The sequence below is a fragment of the Panthera leo genome, chromosome B1, assembly GCF_018350215.1.
Source record: "Panthera leo isolate Ple1 chromosome B1, P.leo_Ple1_pat1.1, whole genome shotgun sequence".
In the NCBI taxonomy this organism is placed as follows: domain Eukaryota; kingdom Metazoa; phylum Chordata; class Mammalia; order Carnivora; family Felidae; genus Panthera; species Panthera leo.
Window position 1 is genome coordinate 69197692 of NC_056682.1, and position 20363 is coordinate 69218054.

The 20363-nt window shown below is 37.0% G+C and overlaps 2 protein-coding genes across 6 annotated transcripts in view; one reads left to right on the plus strand and one right to left on the minus strand.

Moving 5' to 3' along the window:
* Window positions 1–20363, plus strand: part of CB1H4orf46 (chromosome B1 C4orf46 homolog) — an 87360-nt gene that overhangs the window by 52858 nt on the left and 14139 nt on the right. For all 3 annotated transcript variants that reach the window (XR_006201657.1, XM_042935183.1, XM_042935182.1), the window contains one exon: window positions 18603–18724. Coding sequence is in view for 2 of the 3 variants with exons in the window: in XM_042935183.1 (XP_042791117.1) it covers window positions 18603–18724 (122 nt within the window). In the remaining variant the exon portion in view is untranslated. The remainder of the gene's footprint in view (window positions 1–18602; window positions 18725–20363) is intronic.
* Window positions 1–20363, minus strand: part of RXFP1 (relaxin family peptide receptor 1) — a 131871-nt gene that overhangs the window by 40288 nt on the left and 71220 nt on the right. For all 3 annotated transcript variants that reach the window (XM_042935178.1, XM_042935175.1, XM_042935177.1), the window contains 3 exons: window positions 13213–13311; window positions 9707–9812; window positions 4356–4427 (listed from right to left, as the gene is read on the minus strand). In XM_042935178.1, coding sequence (XP_042791112.1) covers window positions 4356–4427; window positions 9707–9812; window positions 13213–13311 — 277 coding nt within the window. The remainder of the gene's footprint in view (window positions 1–4355; window positions 4428–9706; window positions 9813–13212; window positions 13312–20363) is intronic.

Genomic DNA, 20363 nt, shown 5'->3' on the forward strand with positions numbered 1-20363 from the left:
CAGTTATAACATTTTTTTTATTAGGCCTTACTAGTTTTTAGTTCTTTTATATCTGTGGTAAGGTTCTCTCTGGTTTCTTCTATGCTTTTTCTCAAAGCGAGCTAGTATACTTATGATTGTTGCTTTACATTCTGGTTCAGACATATTATATCTGTTTCAATTAGATCCCTGCCCATTACATCTTCCAGTTTTTCTTTTTGGATGAAGTCGTCCATCTTGGCCTTTGCCTAGACCTCTGTCTACTGTGTGTTAGGAAAACCTGTTTTGTTTCCTGCTTCTGAGAGTAATGGTTATATTAAGAAGAGGTCATATACCGTTCATGGCCTGGTACTTCAGGACTTTTTTTGGTGTTATGTTCTGTGCTTTCTGCTATTGTGATTTGGCTGCTCTTTCTCTTAGATCAGTCCTCTGCAGAGTTCCTCCCTGCCTGCAATGTGGAGTATTTGGACCTGGTCCAGTGTTTGGCATGTTTTAACTAGATATGTTTTGGTCTGCTTGTTAGAAAAGGCTAGATCCTGGGGTGCCTGGGTGGCCCAGTTGGTTAAGCTTCCAACTTCAGCTCAGGTCATGATCTTGTAGTTTGTGAGTTTGAGCCCCACATTGGGTTCTCTGCTGTCAGCCTGTCAGTGCAGAGCCCATTTCGGATCCTCTGTCCCCTCTCTCTGTCCCTCCCCCACTCATTCTCTCTCTTTCTCTTTCAAAAATAAATAAACATTAAAAAAAAGGCTATATCCTATGTCCCCCAGAGCTGAGGCTTTGCACACTCTATGATCAGTGGACTTGGTATTTGCAGGGGGGTTTGTGCTAGTCTTCTGGGGGAGGGGCCTGCTGAGCTGGTTCTCAGGAAGACTTGCCTTTGTAAAGATGACCCTGCAGGGCATATTGGGATGAGGCTTAGTGTAAGCTGGGGGTGCTGTGTTGCTCACAGAAGTGCTGATGGGCAGAGGGAAAATGGCATCCCCCACTCTGTCATCTCTAGAGAGGGGAGTTCATGCCTGTTGCTGTTCAGGACACCTTTACAGAAGAGCAAACAGTCTCCTCTCTTGTGTCTCAGGCTTCTTCCATCAGAAACCCTGCGTTCATCCTCTCTGTTTCCAAGCCGTCTATTCTTCTGGCAGCACAGTACTCCTGTGTTTTATCTCAGGCATGTGAGAGAGTTTCAAAGCTCCAAGTTCAGGGACACAGTATAGCACAGACCCACGCTGATCCTCTGAGGAGGGTCTTGCCACACTATGGCTGGGGCTGGTTTTTCCCAGAAAAGCAGATGCACGACCGTGGGGGCTAGGAGTTTATGACAAAGCACACCCAAAAGCTGGCTTCTAGGTTAGCTACCTTGTGTAGGTGCCTCTGCTGCTATGCTAATTAATGGGAACATTCAATGATGCCCACCTTCTCTTTTGTCTCCTGAGAGACAGTGCTGCCTCTCCCAAATGCACTCCAAGCAGAACTATTTCTCCCTGTGTGACCTAGGGGATCCTCAGAGCATGCTGTCTGCTCCTGGGCCTCTGCCCTCTTTCCCCATAGGAGCACCACTAAACCCACTAGGAATGACCGTGGTGATTTCACAAACTTCTAAAACTTTAAACTTTCAGCTTCACTACTTATAAAAACTTGTGATTGTCAGCCCCGCTCCTTTTCCAAGTCAATGGTTTTGGGGAAGAGTTTTTCTTGTGCAATCCCCTGTTCACTGCTTTCATGCTCTCTCTCTCTCTTTATCTCTCTCCTCTCTCCATGATCAGGGCTCCTACCCCTCTGCAGCCCTTGCAATTCTTTTCTCCCCCAAATCAACTCTCTGCAGCAACTGACTTCCATGATGCGGCTGTTTTTCTCCCTCTACTTGTGCAGTTTTGCTGTCTCAGTCCTCAGATCGATTTCTTGGGTGCTCAGAATGATTTGATATTTATCTGGCTGTGTTCGAGGGATGAGGCAAGCAGAGGGTCTTCCTACTGCTCCACCATTTAACTCCTCCCTTTGAATTTTCTATAAGTGAAACTTTAATGCACAGTAAGGCACTCACTTATCAAACAGGCTGAGAAGTCAGACTTTTTAACATTTCCTGCTATAATGGAAATATAGGTGTTTAGGATAGTGCTGGCAAAAGTACAAAATGTGACACCTTTAAGGCCCCAAATCATATTCCATGTTAATCACAAATCTGCTAAGCAAGTCAGCTCCAATTTCATTAGACACTCCAAGTCTTGCTTTAAAAAGTGTTTGAAGAAACTTATAAGAAGTATTTATGACAAAAGAAAAAAAAGGAATAAAAATAAAGACTAGAAGAATATAAATTAGACTAGCATGTCAAGACAAGAATGTAGTTTTATATAATTAACTAGTTTGGCCTGTGTTAATTGGAGGTCAAAGGAAACAGAGACCAGAGCACAAGAAATTGCATCAACTGCATCCTTGTAAAGCTTTGCATTTCTGCGTGCACTGGCCCCAGATTGTAGGGAATGACAAGGTAAGGCTTTGAGCCTGACTTCCTGTTCTGAGTATAGGCCATCGTTGTCCTTGAGGGTACTCTGAAGTTTATATATATATATTTATAAATATTAGGAACAATAAGGAAGAAACCAATATGAACAAATTCTTAGTTAATTAGAAATTTTGACTAAAAAAGATCTTCTATTTCTGCAACATGCAAGAAAACCTAACTTTGATTGTACGATGTTACACAATAAGTTATGTTAAACTATAAGTTTATTGTGTGTATAACAATTTCACAGAACATGTTATGGCTCCAATCACATAATAGGGGATGCATCTTCCTCACTAATACACAGAGAAACTTTAGCATGTATTATTTGTTTCTAACTATTTTAATAATCTGCTAAGCAATAGACTGTATTGTGTGGAGGTTGAGCAAAGCTTATCTCTAATAACCAGGTAGAATTTTTTTTTTTTTTTGTAATTAGGCTATTTTGATCTATTAGGTATAACAAATTGGCTATTTGAGAATTAATTTGGAGCTCCTGGCTGCCTCAGTCAGTAGAGCATATGACTCTTGATCTTGGGGTTGTGGGTGTAAGGTTGGGTGTAGAGATTACTTAAAAATAAAATCTTAAAAAAATTATTAAAATGTTTATTATGGAAAAATGCTAAACTACCATTACATAAACCTGAATTTTGATATTTAAATTTGAAGTCCTAATTCCTTTTAAACATGTGGACATAAGGTGGTGCTACAGATCAGAAAAATTCTTCATACTCCAAAAATCAGGAAATAGAATACAGAAGCATCCTCTTGAAGATTTTATATAATGCCTAATTTTGAAAAGCTCTTCTCTCCTGATCGCTGAACATCCAGAATAAAGTTTTGAAAGTAATTTTTATTGAAATTTTTATTTTTAAATATGAAACATACTTTTTTTTCAGATTATCTGGGTTTTGAGTACATTTCATTTAATGAAGTAGATTAATATTTCTTCTGATTTTGCTTTCTATTTTTTAATCTTAATTTTTTAAATGTTTATTTATTTATTTTTGAGAGAGAGTGTATATGGTGGGAGAAAGACAGAGAGAGAGAATCTCAAGTAGGCTCTGCACTGTCAGCACAGAGTCTGATGTGGGGCTCAAACTCATGAACCCTGAGATCATGACCTGAGCTGAAATCATGAGTCAGACACTTACCCGATTGAACCACCCACATGCCTCATATTTGTCATCTTAAAGAAGAATATACAGATATACATCTATGTGTGAGGTTTCTTCAGTATAAAACCAGAATCAAAAGCAACATAGGTATGAAAATGAAATGAATAATTCTGAGATCTTTTCTAGATAGCGTGATTCATGAACAAGATATTTAAACCCAGCAGTTCAAGTATGATATGATTTAGTCACAAAGTTGGCCTAGATATTAGGTAAACATAACCCGGGCCATTATGGATTTTTGGAGTATGTATGAAAATGCCAAACTGATGGCAATCTAGCATGCCAGATACTACTTGAGGCCAAAAGGAAACTCAACCTACATGGCAGATGTGAAAATGGAATCAAGTCCCCCAGACAACATGCTCTGGGGTATCAAACCACCATGACTTGCTCTCTTAGTTGGAGACTGAATTTGCAAACATATGCAAGAAAGTTCTTCACAGTCTAGTGTGTGGCAAGAGAAGTCATAGCTCATATGCTCTAGTTTCTTTGGGAATAAGTATCTGAGGTTTTTCTAGAATGGCCTCTAGAACCTCTAAAAAAAAAGTTACCTGGTAGTCTTGAGCTAACAGTTAATAATTTCCTGAAGAGGAATTAGACTTAAGCACCGGAACAGTGTTGGTCTCCGCAGATGTAAGAAGAAACAGACATGCCAAAACAATGTTAGTGAATTAAATACTGGGGATTAAACTTTTTCTTACAACTTCTGAAGGTGATGGTACTTCTTGAAGCCATCAGGAGGAAGCTTTCTTATTAAGTTCCACTGAAGTGACCTGAAATAAATGTAAATTTTGGTTCTTAAAGTTTTTCTTCATTACTTTTAAACTACAAATAATACAATAAATTTAAAATAAAATAATTATAAGCTTTATTTGCTTTGGTACCAGCTTTCAGGAAACATTTTATTTCATGACGTTAACGTTCATATCCATAGTACCATTTGAATTGGATCTAACTGTTAATTTTGTGTTACTAAAGATATTTATCTTTTCTTAAATTTAGGTTACGACATTGTAATTCTGGCAAAACACAAAAATAATTAAACTGGGAAAATAATTTTCAGTTACATTTTCCCTTTCTCTTTTTATTTAATAAACATTAGGTTTATAATCTCAATTTTGAAGTGACAATAAAAGTAGTGTTTTCTGCAAAGCACATTCAAGTACGTAAGTAATTTTATATTCTTCAATATTTCATTGCTCACATCCCACTTTATTTTTTGCTTTTTTGTGTTGTGTTATTTCTACTTCCTTTTAAAATTAGTTATGAAGGAAACTGTCAGTTGGGAAGTACAATTGAGCCGTCTTTATTCAATAAGTGATTTTATTTGTTTCCAGTAAATTGTATAGAAAGTTTTCCCCTTGTATCGCAATTTGATATGCAGCTTGACACAAATCAGGTCCACATAATTGTGGCTGTATTGGGATGGACCTAAACCTTTAGTCTGTTAAGGAAAAGCAATGTAAGGTAGTAGGAACAAAATTAAAGAAGCAAAAAAGCAAACCAAACAGGGCAAAACGCAAATCATTACAGCTGGAGTCCCTTGCACAAATCATGAATCATACATAATCATTCCTTGTCAGTGTCTTTAACTGTGAAAGCATGGGGGACTAGATGAACTGGAATAATATGATGCAATTATTATTACTATCTTTATATAATACAATGGAACAGACGATTGTCTGGAGGTTAACCACTGTGGGATAAACCCTTGGAGATACTTGATCCACATAAAGGACTCGGGTTATAACAGTGTTGTATAGTAGGCACTACCAATGTTAGTTGTTATGTTGGTTTTGGACCAGTGTTGCTTAAACTTGGTAATGAAATCTTCTTAAATAAAAATAGTTTCTCAGATTCCCCAGGACACATTTTTGGAATCTAATTTGAGAAATGCTATTCTAGAGTTTAGGAATGCAAGTATTTTCAATGGAGGTATTATTGCCCCAAGGTGTGAAAATTGGTTCTAAAGGAATGAAAAAAAAATTTAAAAAGTCTTACCTTTTTAAATGGATGAAGAACAGGTATACATAAACAGATATATAGTATTAAAATTTCACAGGAGGGGACAAACAGAAAAACAATGTCTAAAAAGGCTTGGGGGGGCAGTAATGAAAAGAAAAAAAATTAAGACACACTGTTCTAGAATATAAACACCACTTAATTTTTTTTTTTTAATTTTTTTTTTTAACGTTTATTTATTTTTGAGACAGAGAGAGACAGAGCATGAATGGGGGAGGAGCAGAGAGAGAGGGAGACACAGAATCGGAAGCAGACTCCAGGCTCTGGGCCATCAGCCCAGAGCCCGACGTGGGGCTCGAACTCACGGACCGTGAGATCGTGACCTGAGCCGAAGTCAGACGCTCAACCGACTGAGCCACTCAGGCGCCCCTTAGTAATTTTTTAATGAATGAGTGCCAAAGGTTGATTAACTATTAATCCTCTCTTGAAATCATTCTTAGCTGCCAGGCTATCACTAAATGTTCTTTCATTTCTTATGTTAGCTAATTGAGAATCCCCTTCCTACTAATCATTCTCCCTTGGCTTGGGTCTTCAATTCTGCTTTACATCTTGTTTCAATGTTTGTGTTGTATAAAAATAAACTGTTGAATATTTGGGTTTGATTTAAAAATATTGACAACATCTTAGTGTGTTTTCAAAAATGTGCTCATTCATTCATGCATTCATTCATTTTCTTAACAAACATGTTAAATGCCTTCCATTTGCACTTTGGAAAATAACCAGTAATATCCCTGCTCTTTAGAGCTTATATTCTATTGGGGTGAAAAAGAACATATTTTATCTATAAATAGAGATTTTTCTTTGGAAAGTAACTTCAGTTTTATAGCCCAAGGCTAAAAAGGCAATCAGCTTGTTTTATTTTTATTGTATATATTTTCTTATAAATTCAATTCAAAAACAGTGTTACGAGCTTATTATACTCTATTGGGAACTTTGGAGGATATATAGAAAAACCATTTTGTAGGCCCCCATGGAGCTTATGGCATTTCCCTTTCTCTGATAGAGATTAGAACCCCAACCACTGTAGTACAAGGAAGAAATTTGATGTGCTTAAAGGAGACACAGGTGAGGTTCAATGAGAGAATAAAAGAGGAAAAGCTAATTCACCTAAGTGGGAAGGTTACTCTGGAGGAAAGGAAAGCTCATTTAAGGACTCCTAAATATGGTTTCTTAGGAAGTTGGTGTTTTGTTAAGAGTGCCTAGGATTTATAGGCTACTTCCTTCTAAGTGATGTCAAGTATTTTTACAAAGAGCGTTCTTGATATTTTCATAATACCCTGTTGAAACGGAAAAAGGTAGGTGTTATTATTCTCACGGAATAGGACAAACTCCAAATTTTTTAATATAATAAATTCTTGAGTTTTAAAATGTAATATTCCAAGTTTGACTCTTCACAAAGTGAAGTGTGTGTGTGAAAGAGAGAAGCTACTTAGTTTAATTACTATTATCAAAGCTAGCTGCAGTTTTGATAAAGAAAGCTCTTACAATCGATTATGTGGTTTAGTGGTTAAATTCCAGCATCTTATCGTCAGCTCTCATGCAGTCAAAATTAATGTTTAGGAAGCTAGAACAATGCATAAATAATCATGTTTATCTGTTTGTCTCTTTTGCTCATTAGCATTTATGTGAAATGTCTTAAAAATCCCAACTTCAATAAATATATATACATTTTTAAATGTTTATTTTTGAGAGGAAGAGAGAAGAGTGAGAGCGGGGGAGGGGCAGAGAGAGAGGGAGACTCGGAATCTGAAGCAGCCCAGAGCCTGACACAAGGCTCGAACTCACAAACCCGAGAGATCATGATCTGAGCCGAACTTGGAACCTTAACTGAGCCCCCCAGGAACCCCCCCCCCCCCCAATTTTAATAAATATTATCTGGATTGTTGGTTTCTTTAAAACTTATATATGATTTAGTCCATTTCTGACGTTTCCCTATGAGAGTTCCAATTCAAAATATGGAATGAATTCAGTAATAAAATTTGATATTTACTCTTTTAATGTATTTGTTGTAAAGCCTAGTGTTCCTTTTCTCTATGGAATTGAATAAAGACTGGGGTGAGTATGATGCTGAGTCAGCTTTCTGCAGAAAAAAGTAGAAATGAGGAACTTGAATCAAGCTGCTCAATCCAAAGCACAAGAAAATGCAATTTTTTTTAACAAAACAGAAAAGAAAGTATTACAGACATAAACTCCTGAGCTTTATTTCTACATCTCCAAATGCCTGTTAAAAATTTCTGCTGAGTGACCTGTTAACCTCAAGTTGAAAAATCCATCTAAAATTGGAGTCCTAATCTTAGCCACTTGCTGTCACCAAGTGTCCCCATTCTTGGATCACTCTATTTACTCAGGAGGGAAACTCTGAAATCATCTTGGACTCTTCCTTCTCTCTCGTTTTCCTGTAGTCAGTCATTCACAAGGAGCTGATCCCAGTTTTTTTTTTCTCTGTACCAAGGGTTAAAAACTGGTGGCCCACAGGACTGCACACACCTCTTTATGAACGTTTGTGTGAATGTATGTGTGAATGTATGTATTGAGCCAAAACAGTTTTTTATTTAAATTTGAATCAGAATGCCTTTAGGTATTCTTTAGGGGTACACACTCTCTGGTTAGTCATTGCCTATCTTCTTCCATTCCTCCAGTTCTGTCCATCTCTTCCTTTCTTATGCAAAGTTTAGTTAAGTTGCAGAAGAACAGATTCAAATCTTACTTGTAGGAAAGTGAAAAATGGGACTGGCAGCATCAGGGTATTCTTTGATTTTCTGCTAATTTGATACAAGCAGTGGGGGTAATCAATGTTTTTCCTTGAAAATAGAATGCAATCATCATCAATTTTTATACCGAACAGGTCCAGTCATGACTTAAAGCATGGCAACTCTCCATGGAATCTCCGATTGTTATTTAATTCTAGTAAAATACTAAGACTAATTATCGAGAAAGAGCGAGGTGAGTTGGGGATAGGGTAGAATTCTTGCCTTAGTTCAGGTGGGATTATCACCTACCTTGGAAAATAAGTCTTTGTGTGTTCACCCGTTTGATATTCTTAGTTTATTACCAAGTTGAATAAACTCCTCAGGTCACTATCAATTGAGTAAACTCTCCCAGATTCTGTTAATTTGATGGCGCCACTATCCACAGGAACTCTGAACTCTAGCTCTCCCCACCTCTTATACTTCAAGCATATGAGTTGCTGTGTTATGTGGTTTGGGTTGACAAAGGCAGGACTTACCCATATTTGTAAATTTAAGAATTACTCCGATTTTGTCTTCATATACTCAAAAGTCAGAACCATAAGGCACTAAAACACTTGGGTGAGACAAAAAACAGCAAAAATATTGGATGAAAATATCTATCCACCACTGATTGCTTTTGAAAAGTTTCAGCCAAATGTGTGTGACTGTGTTCCCAAAGTTTGTTGAATTGGAATTATTACTGGATCAACAAACCACTTATTGTGAAGATAATTTTCTTTTATATATATAAGTTTGAGTTACTTGGGAAAAAAACAATAGCAACCTCTCTCAGTCAGATGTGATTCAGAAGAGTTAGATTTTAAATGTGAAGTTCTAGGAATATTTTATCCAGTTTTTGTCCCTTCTTTTCTTTTTTTTTCTTTTTCTTTTTTCTTTTTTTGCTTGTTTGTAGATAGGAATGTTTCTAACAAAGTCTAAAAGAACTCTTTCAATAAATGTCCATTCTTGTAATAAGAAAATTCTATATCATAGTTTAACTGGCAGTCTTTTCTCTTTACTTGCACATAAATGATGACATTTTTTGTTTAGGTAAAACGTGGAGACACTAAATACTTGATAGGATTATTATCAGGGACCAAATAAATTCATATATAGATGAATTTAGAGTAGGGCCTAGCACTTACTAAATGTAAAAAAATATCAGCAATCATTATAATTGATGGAGAACAATGATATCATCTTTGAATAAAAATGCATTAATAATGACAGGGCCTTAAGTATGATACAATTTTCCAGGTTCTATTCTTGCTGTCAGGTTGAAGCCATTCTTTTCTACTTACATTTTAGTCACATTTGAAGAAACTGATGGAACAGCTCGTAAATTGGTCTCATCACAGTCAACCTCTAAACCTCGGCAAAGACATGGCACGGGCACAGAACCGACCACTGAATAAGGAGGAAGTAGTAAGGAATGGGACCAGGAAGAGGAGGGTAATGAAAAGAAAGAAATGAAAAACTATGAGAAAACTATTTAGTACAAAAGTATGTCCTGTTTTACCTAAGCAATTTGGGCACTGCTTTAAATTAAGTTTACAAAGTTTGCTTTTAATTTAATGTTAAAATGATGCTAGAACATTAAGATGAGAAAACACATACAATTTACGAACCCATGCATTTTTTGTTTTTTTAAATAGCAGACTACTCTTCTCCATTTGCTGCAAAAATGAATGAAGTCATCTGCTTTTACTCATGCAAGGAGAGTGGTTATGTCCAGGGGTCACATGACTGACAGTGTGTGATGGGCTTTAATGTCCATGTTAAAGCTGCTACTTAAGAATAAAGTATTTATCGGGGTGCCTGGGTGGAAGCTCAGTAAAGGCGAGCCTCGACTTCGACTCAGGTCATGATCTCACCGTTCATGAGTTTGAGCCCCCAATTGGGCTTGCTGCTGTCAGTGCAGAGCCTGTTTCAGATCCTCTGTCCCTCTTTCTTTCTGTCCCTCTCACTCATGCTTGCTCTCTCTCTCTCTCAAAAGTAAATAAAACATTAAAAAATAAAGTATTTATTAATAACATAATCTAACCCTTAATGGAAGACTAAGTCATTTTTAGCGAGAAAGAGGAGAGCTAAACATGAATTATAGTGTTGGTAGAATTCTTTTTTTTTTTCTGGAAAATTCAGGAGTTCGTTAAAGGATTTTTTATGATCTTCTTTTGGATTGGATTACATAGGGATGTAAGGATGTCAAAAATGTCATTTATGGGAGTGAATTTAAAAAAAAAAATGTTTTATTTATTTTTGAGAGAGAGAGCGCACAAGTGGAGGAGGGGCAGAGAGAGAAGGGAACAGAGGACCCAAAGTGGGCTGCATGCTGACATCAGCAAGCCTGATGTGGGGTTTGAACCCACCAACCGTGAGATCATGACCTGAGCTGTGAAATCATGACCTGAGCCAAAGTTAGACATTGAGCTGACTGAGCCACCCAGGCCCCCTGGGAGTGAACTTTTTTAATGCATAGCCAGCCATTCTATTCTCACTGCTGCCATTGGGAAGAGGAAGAGTTGAATGTATCCCTTTGGCCATCTTGTGGGGCTGTAGTGATGGTCTTAAAGATGTGACCTCATAGTTCTAATGTCTGTTAGACTTTCAATGATGTGTTCGTATAGCTCAATAGTACAATAGGAATGGTTGATTAATGAGAACGATGAGGAGTGTTTTCCCTCTACGTTTACTTTGAAACCCTAACCTGTATGGTAGAGGTAACAGACTCTTATGTCCAGGGGACTGGCAAAATAGGTGTAGGCATTGTCCAGATGTCCCAGTGGAACAGCTTCTCCTAACTGTTGCCATATTAGGATAAGAACATGTGTAGCCAAGTCAACCAGCTTTCTCAAAGAAGCCAGAAATACAATGTCATACATAGGTACTTATGTACCTATTTTAAAAAATGATAATAGCCAACTTAAAATATTTTAAAACATCACAGAACAAAGAAAACTTTCTATGAGAATTTTCTGCTTGTAGGCTTCCAGTTTTTGACCTTTACTGCAAAGCCTCCAGAGAGTGGAAAAGTGTCTTAATGCAAACTAGAGATTTCCATGACAAAGTTGGTAGATGACTTTGACCTACTAAACTTCCCTGTGCTCAGCTATGGGATGACAGGTGTTCTACCTCTCCTCCCAAATAACTCTGCAGACTATTTTATAGGATTACAAGAGATCAAAATCATAACTTAGGTTTTGTGTTTTTTGTAAACAGTCTCCGCCAAGAACTTTTAAACAGTTTTATGGTTGTAAGTAACCATTTTGGCTATGGATCTCTGAAAATGGATTCTGTCTCCAAGTTACAGCCATGTCTAACATGAGTGTTGTGGGGAAGGAAGGGTGTGGGTTGGGAAAGAAGATGAAGGTTCTGAGAGTGAGACTAGGAAGGGTTAAAATGGAGGGAGTGAAATTAGCATTACTTCCAGTGTGTTTTTTCTGTTTATATTGACAGAGTTAAAATAATTCATATACGTTGATTACAGGGTTACCTGTAATAGGGAAAAATGAAAAAAAAAATAACACCAAATATCCAACAATCAAAGAATGAGTAAGCAAATTATAACACTTAAAAATATATAGTATATTCAAAAAGAGCTTATAATAGCATGGATACCTGATTATGTCAAAATGCTAAGTGAAAATATGATACAAATGGTTTATACAGGATATTTCAACTATGTTAAAATAAAAAAGATAAGTAATGCACCAGCAAGTTAATGCTGGTAGCCTCTGAGTCTATAGACTCAGGAAAGGCTATACAATAAAACAAAAAAATAAAATCCATGTTTTGAGATAACATGGCATAATTCATTAGTTTTTTTTGTTTGTTTGTTTTTTGTTTTTATTCTATTAGCAGTTAAATTATACCTGTTACCTTTTTCATTCTCAAAAAGTTTTAGCTTTTCAACGATCGAGTAATTTGGTTTCTGTACAAGGAGAAAATGTTAGACTGAGACAGATTGCTTGTAATCTGTGGATTGGCAGGATAGAAGTATGGTCCTTAAATTGGGGACTGTTAGTAGTAGTTTTTTATTATTCTCATCTGAATGCTGAAGACAAAAAAAATATTAAACCTTAAGAAAAAAACTTTACAACTTGTAATAGAACATAAAGGAAATAATATAGTAAAGGATTCTCTCCACTCCCACCCCCAACTATTTAACCAAGGTTTTGCAGAGCTAAGATCAAATTGTAACTCCCTGGCACAAATTTACATTTGCATAATTTATCAGAATAAACACAAATTATTTAAAAGGAAAAATTGACAAGATCTTCATGTTCTAAAATATTGCAGAGTCCGTCCTAAGGTCATACCCTCCCACAGCCCCTCCTGTGTGTTGGAAGTTTTCAGTATGCGACTAAACATAGCAGGTTATAGCTCTTGTATTAATAGCTCTTGTATTGATGAGACTTTTTTGTATTTCTAAAGTAGTTTAGACCCCAGAAGCTTTTTCACTTGCAAACATTAAAATCCAAACAGCTTCTCTGTCCTTCTGTTTCTACAGTTCCCTTTGTATCAGAGTCTATAGTGATTGTGAAAAAGGGACATATAATAGCAACCCTGACTGACAGACATTAATTTTGTTCATAACAGTATCTGGCATAATGTATTGTTTTTTTTACTTGGGATCCCTGAGTCACTTTTGAATAGAATTCTCAAATTAAGGCTACATGTCTGATAGAGTTTGCAGTTAGAAAACTATAATTAACCTTTTAAAAAATATGTTGGATCCAACTTTTAAAAACATGACATCTTATTATGAACTCATGGAAAAGGAGACTCAATCCCTCTGATTACTTACGGCATTCAGATGTTCGTGTCTCAAAGTGATACAAGGAAGTCATTTTGTAGTAACTGGCAAAGTATTTGTCAAATTGTATAGGCCATCCATTGTTGTCTCCTAAAATAAAAATCAGAAAGCAAAAAATTCAAGAAAACAGAAATACTCTGGTGTGTTGGGAAAAATAGGTCCTCTCTTTAAAATAAACAGGTGATTGTCACAAGAGAGACAAGCATCATCTGGGAGCTTGTTAAGAAATGGGAATTTCTGGGCCCCCACCTAGAGGTCCTGATTTCACATGTCTGCGATGGGTCCCCACATCTCCACTATGGGCACTGTGGGTGATTCTTTGGCAAGTAGTGTTTGAACCACATTTTAAGAAACAGTGCTTTCTTAAGTACTGAAACACAGCATACTGTTCCTAGCATATTAATTATGATTTTCTCTTCTATCATTTAAACTGATATTGGAGATGTATTAACATGGATAGATGATCATGACTGTTAAAGAAAAAAAGAACCTGACCAGCATGATCACGTTGCTTACTTTTTTCTTTCTTTCTCTTTCTTTCTTTCTTTTGTTCGTTCGTTCGTTCGTTCGTTCGTTCGTTCTCTCTTTTAAAGGGCACCATGGTGTCATGGATGGTTTTAACAGGAATTATCTTCTGAGTGCTTACATATTTTCTCATTTATATTTTCTGATTTTTATATTAAGCTCTTGTATCATTTAAAAAACCATAAAAATTGGGGCGCCTGGGTGGCTCAGTTGGTAAAGCGTCTGACTTTGGCCCAGGTCATGATCTCATGGTTCATGAGTTCAGAGCCCCGTGTCGTGCTCTGTGCTGACAGTTCAGAGCCTGGAGCCTGCTTCAGATTCTGTGCCTCCCTCTCTCTCTTCCCCTTCCCTGCTCATGTTCTGTCTCTATCTCTCAAAAATAAATAAACAATAAACAAAATTAAAAAACATAAAAATTATAAAAGTCCTTCCTTGGGGAGAAAACCAAAGAAATAATTTTACCGTAAAAAATTCCTTATGACCTTTTAGTTAATACTAAACATAAGAGACAAGGAAGCCAATTATGTGATAGAATGGACTTTGCATGGGGGTGTAGGAGCAACTTCTCTGGACATCTTTGCAGATGGTACAATCCTTCCAGAGATTCTTTCCAGAGGTTTTAAAATTTTTTCAGAATGTTGCCAAGACTCTTTAAGGATGCATAAACATATGAGAAGATGACAAAACCTATAAAAGTTTCTTGTTTTTTTAAAAATTTTTTTAAAGTTTATTTATTTTGAGAGACAGAGCAGAAGAGGGGCAGAGAGAGAGGGAGACAGAGAATCCCAGGCAGGCTCTGCACTGTCAGCATGGAGCCTGATGCAGGGTCGAAACTCACAAACCATGAGATCATGACTTGAGCTGAAGCCAAGAGTCGGAGGCTTAACTGACTGAGCCACCCAGCCACCCCAAAATTTTTCTGTTTTTATAAATTAGTATTAAGTCTAGCATAAATGCTATTTATACTTGTAAAATTAGTCTTGCTTTTAGAAATCCCACTAAAAGTGAAAAATCAAATACAAGTTTATTTAAACATTGTGTTTAAAATATTCTTCCTTTAGCATGCCTCTTTAGTTTTAAAACTTGTCTATTACAGAAGATTTCAAAATAGAAGTAGCAAAATAATATAATGAGATCTCAGTTCAGAGGGAGATAAGTGATGGCCCTCAAGTTTACCAACCACACTCTTCAGCATGAGACCCCAGATGGGTACCAGTAACTAGGTGGCCAGGAACAACATCCTAGAAACAGAAAATACCATCCACTGAATACCCAGGTATCAGTTCAAGGTGCCTCCCCAGCCTCTGACACCATGAGGATGGTATCTTAGAGAAACAGGAAGAATGGGAGGAAATTGGAAAGACTGAGGTTATACAGCCAAATAGAGACTACAAGCTATTGAGTCTGTGGTAGATTTTGTGCAGTTTGTTCTTCCTTTGTTCTATACTGGGTTTAGAATGCTTTCTTGTTCTTTAGAAGTTGGTAGCTCAAATCTATGTTTTCCATACCTTTAGCAACTAGGGTTCTTGTTACAGATAAGTTCTTCCATTTGAATGCACGCATGTGAGATCGGAAGTTTATAGATACCGGTCTTGTGGGTATATAGTGGGAGTTGGGGCAGCTACTGCAACCAGTCTCAGGGTTCAGTTTCACAAGTAAAGAGATTATTAGCAGTACTAGTGACAGTGACAGAATGTCACTAGTACTTCTTGATCTTGGGCTTGCAATTATGGTGATTTGTTCTCCACTCCTGATTCTTGCTTCTATAGCCTTAACAGTGATTCTATAAACACCTTCTTCCTAGCATGAAATCTGCTTTTTCTTAAGCCCAACCCCCCCCCCCCCCCAAACAAGAGTGGTTTCTGTTTCTTCCTTCTAGAAGGGATTGCAGATAATGCTCTCAAGGATGGAAACATTAGATTGATGATTTGAACTGGTTGGTGTTGAAGATAATGGCAATACTGTTACTATTAGAAAATGGGACTCTCAAAGTTTATGTCACACTGTGACAAAGAAGTGACTTCAATGATCACTTATGGCTTCCTTATGATGTGCCTCTTAGAAGGCTACACTCTGGCACAGTAGTTGCTATGGTAAATCATTAGAATGAAAATGAGAAATTTCTAGAGTTGTGGAATAAGATAGCTATGGAGACGTCCTGGGGAGATTAAAGCTAGAAAATGATAAGCCCAGGGTTTAGGTTCAATCTTATCAGTATGAAAAAGTTCACAGAACTACTGAGCTTCCATGATCACTCTAAGATAATCTTTTATCTCTTGTGATCTCAGGATTGATGTAACCTCAAATCTGATAGACTCTGATCCAGTGGATTACAAAGGTTACAGCATAAGCTGAATTCATGTTTTGCTATCTCTTTTAAGTGAACATTAAGACTCTGATTTGGAAGGAGAGAAGCCCTGCAAATTATAATGGGACATTTGAGTACGTTGAGTTGAATTTAAATACTTTGAATCCCCATCCCATGGAACCTTTCCTGTCAGCAAAAACCTCTCCCTTCCCTGTCCCATAAGGTTGGTTGTAGTCTGTTGGAGACGTGCTAGTTGCTTTACTTGAGGTAAATAACTTTTGAGGTCTCTTCAGGCCCCACATTTTGAGTATTCTTTTCTGCTTCCCAGACTATTATAACTAGAGTCAGATCCTAACACACCCAAGAAGCCAAGCACAAGTTGGACTCAGAAAAAGAAGATCTACATACCAAAAGATTTTGCTATTTTAAATAAGCAGAAACTCAAGGGAATTGTTTGGGAACAATTTCCAAGTATACTATACTAGGAGGAGGGACTATAACTTTGAGCACAGCTAATTAATACAGGTTTCTGGATTCAGTGTGCTGGCTCAAGCAGTAGTTTGCCAGATTGTTGACAGGAATCAAGACTCATTGTTGCCTTAGACTAAATAAAGTCAAGAGGCAAACACTTATGGGCACTGAGTCACCAAAGGGGTGGATTATGAGGGACATGGCCCATGTATTGTAGAGCTGAAATGGACCTATGGTGGATACTGTAGATTGGCTTGCTCAACCTCTGTTCAACTCCCCCTTCATTGGTGTGTTCCTGGAAAGTAGAGACTGCAAAGCTCATAACATTTCACATCTTCTTTACAGCCAGGATCATGTGTACTCACACATATTTTGGTTGATAGAAGAAAGGCAGAGATCATTTTCCTGCTGCTATGTCTAAAACAGAGACACTGTGTTAAGAGGCACTTATGCCAGCAGCATGACAATTCGAGTATTACCAGCTCTGTGGGTGTGAAGAGGCAGTTGTGTTAGTGGTAGGGACAGCAGGATCAGCAGTGATTGGGGTAGTCACTGTCTCAGTCTTTGGATTGCAGCTATGTTGATGTGTTCTTGGATTCAATGGCACTAATGGGAGCCTTGCTGACGCCCACTCTTCCAGCCTTACCGGGAATTTTGTATCTAAATTCTGTTTAACATACCTAGAATGGGTTCTGGTTTTTCCATTAAACACTGATAGATACAGAGACCTTTTGAATTATTGGATTAAAATATGGTTTAAGTGTGGTTGGACATTTATAGCATTTTGGGAGCCCAGGTGGAATCTCATGAGTGAGAACAAAGCAGTGAATTTTTTCTGAAACTATGAGCTTTGGTGTAGTTTAATTTTGCGGTCTCAATACAGAAATGATGACATTTTCCAACATTTTCCTGCATCTCCAGTATGGGTTCTAGGGATAGGTTTAAGAGCCTTACAAAATGATCTATTCTTCTGGGCTCAGAATTACCTATTTGTTTCCTTGGCTGCCCGGTTTTGGTTTACGGCATTGGCTTTCCCCCTTTCCTGGTTTGGCTGTGTTTGTTGACTTTTTGGCAAGGTTTTACTTTAAAAAACTTGGTTCATATCTTTAGATATAAGGAAGGAGGATTCTGTGAGAGATTTTAATTCTCCCATTTTAACAGAGAAATTGAATATTAGCACTTAGCTCTGAGAGAACTTGTGTTTAGCAAATACATACTACATTGTACTAGGTACTTTATTTTATCCTCATAATTCTATTGGGTCACTATTGTCACTTCATTTACAGATGGAAAAACTGCTTCTAAGATGTTTAAGTGAAACAGATTATCAAAATTTACTAAAGAGTTAAAATAATAAAATAATTAAAAATTTTTCTTTCCTAGGCCAAATAGATGATTTATCAATACATAGTCTACCTACAGAATTTCAGCTTTTGTGTGACATTGGCTTTAAATATTTAACCAATACTATTTATTGCTTATTTTTCTGTTGTCTATTTCATTTCCATTATTGAGGCTCTTAGAATTGTGTGAATTATACAAAAATTCATTTATTAATTTTTTTTAACATTTACTTATTTTTGAGAGACAGAGTGTGAGAAGGGGTAGGGCAGAGAGAGAGGGAGACACAGAATCCGAAGCAGCCTCCAGGCTCTGAGCTTACAGCACAGAGCCCAATGTGGGGCTCGAACTTACTAACCATGAGATGGTGACCTGAGCTGGAGTCAGATGCTTAACCAACTGAGCCACCCAGGCATCCCCAAAAATTCATTTAAATAACAACCAGAAGTAGTTATTAACTGGAATTTAAGCTCATCACTATTGCTACTTATGGAATCAATGAAAACATTGTAAATCATTAAAGTATTACTAAAACATTAATTTAAAAAATAAATTTTTTTATAGATTTATGCTATGATTTTTTATACATTTACATGTTATAAATAAGACATGTAAGATAAGTAATTTGGCTCTGGATATGTTGAGGCACTGATTATTTTTATAAACAAGCTTGTTGTGTATCTAGAGAGCAAAGGCAGAAGTGGTTTGCAAAGGTCTGAAGAATTTCTCCTTTCAGGCTGCCAGCGCCTTGTTGGCTTTGTAGGAGGAGGAGGAGGACACCCCCTGCCCCACGTTCATGTTCATGTTCATGTTCCTGACACATCCGCCCAGACCTCAAAAAACAGCAATGGAAATGAGGTGAGGTGACAGCATTCCAGAAACACAGGGCTGTTTCTATGGTTAGTGTTTCACTGCTGCTGGGAAATTTATGAGATCAGGGATGGGGTGAGTGCCAGTAGATGTTGATTTTCTTTCACTCTGGTTCTTTAGCAGGCCCTGTATGGAACTGAATTTTTACAACTGAACTATTTCAATTTGCCACATTTTTTACCATTAACTGATAGTTCAGTGCTTAAAATCATGGGCTCGGCACCCTGTGCTAATACTTTGTCCCTCACCATTGCTCTCTATTTTAAGAGGTTCACTCTGTGGCCTTGGTTGCAATGATTTAGTCCAACAAATTGACATGTGTAGTTATTTATGCTGCTTCTCTTTTCATTTTCTTAATCCTACTCCTTTTTTCTCCTTTTCTACCTTATTGTACCTCAACACAACATACTCACTCACACACACACACACACACACACACACACACACACACACACACAGAGTCAAAAAAAAAAAAGGAAAGAGATGTGACATTAGTATAGATGTGGGTATTTTAGAATGCAGAAAGAAGCAAGACAACCTGCTCATACTTCCTTAGATAGAGCATATCTTTTTTGGGACAATCTCTTTTTAAACAGCAACATCTTCAAACACACAAGCTTTTTAGGAATTAGTTTTTACCTTTCTTTCTGCCTTCCCAAAGCATTTGCTTCTTCCCACTCATTACCTCCCCCCACCAGAAGGCAGGAATATAGAACATAGGAATTATAGCCAAAATTGCAAAGTTGGAAAGTTAGCATTTTTAAGAAAACAGCTTTTGGAATATGTGTTTCTATATTTTAAATCCTTCATTCTTAAGGATGTTTGGGGCAGTGAGCAGAATGGTTTTTCATACTTTGGTAATGATCCCACTAAAGTTTGGTTGTCTGGTTTTTTTGTGTGCATCATAAGGTCATATAATGAGCACTTTACTAGAAGACCATTGTGTTAGGGCGTATCATTTCCTTATGTATTGCTGAGTGAATAATAGTGTTGATTAACAATGTAAATGTTTATTGAAAAAGAATTTTTTCTAGCTAAAAACTGATGGAATAATACTATTGTTAAAAAGGAGACAGCAGACTCCAAATAATGTCACTTGTGGTAATCCCCAAATCAGCAAAGCAAGACTTAATACCTAACCTAATTGTAGTCTTAACTCCCCAGGAATGTGACCTTTAACCAGTCAATTTGAAATTTCCTGGTCAGCACTAGGAGATAATCCACTGATAAACCCCCTCTGTTTCTCTTAGTAGGGCAACCTTGCCTAAAACAATGCATTCTTGGTTAATTATTTCCTTTTTTTTTTTTTCTCCTCTGTCTTTAGAAACTTTTCCTTTTCTGCAGCTCAACAGAACTTCTTTCTACCTGCTATATTGGATGCTGCTTGATTCATGAGTCCTTACATAAAGCCAATTTGATCAATTTATTCAGTTGAATATTTGTTATTTAACAATGTAAATAAAAATTAATGACACAGATGAAGAAAAATCTGGTGGTGCATGCCACATGAGCTCAGTACATATTTGCTAACTGAGTGAGTGAATGAATAAATGAATGAATGAGGCTCTACCCTCAAAGACACCTCAGAGAAAACCCAGTCTCTCTTATTCTACAATAAAATTTGGGA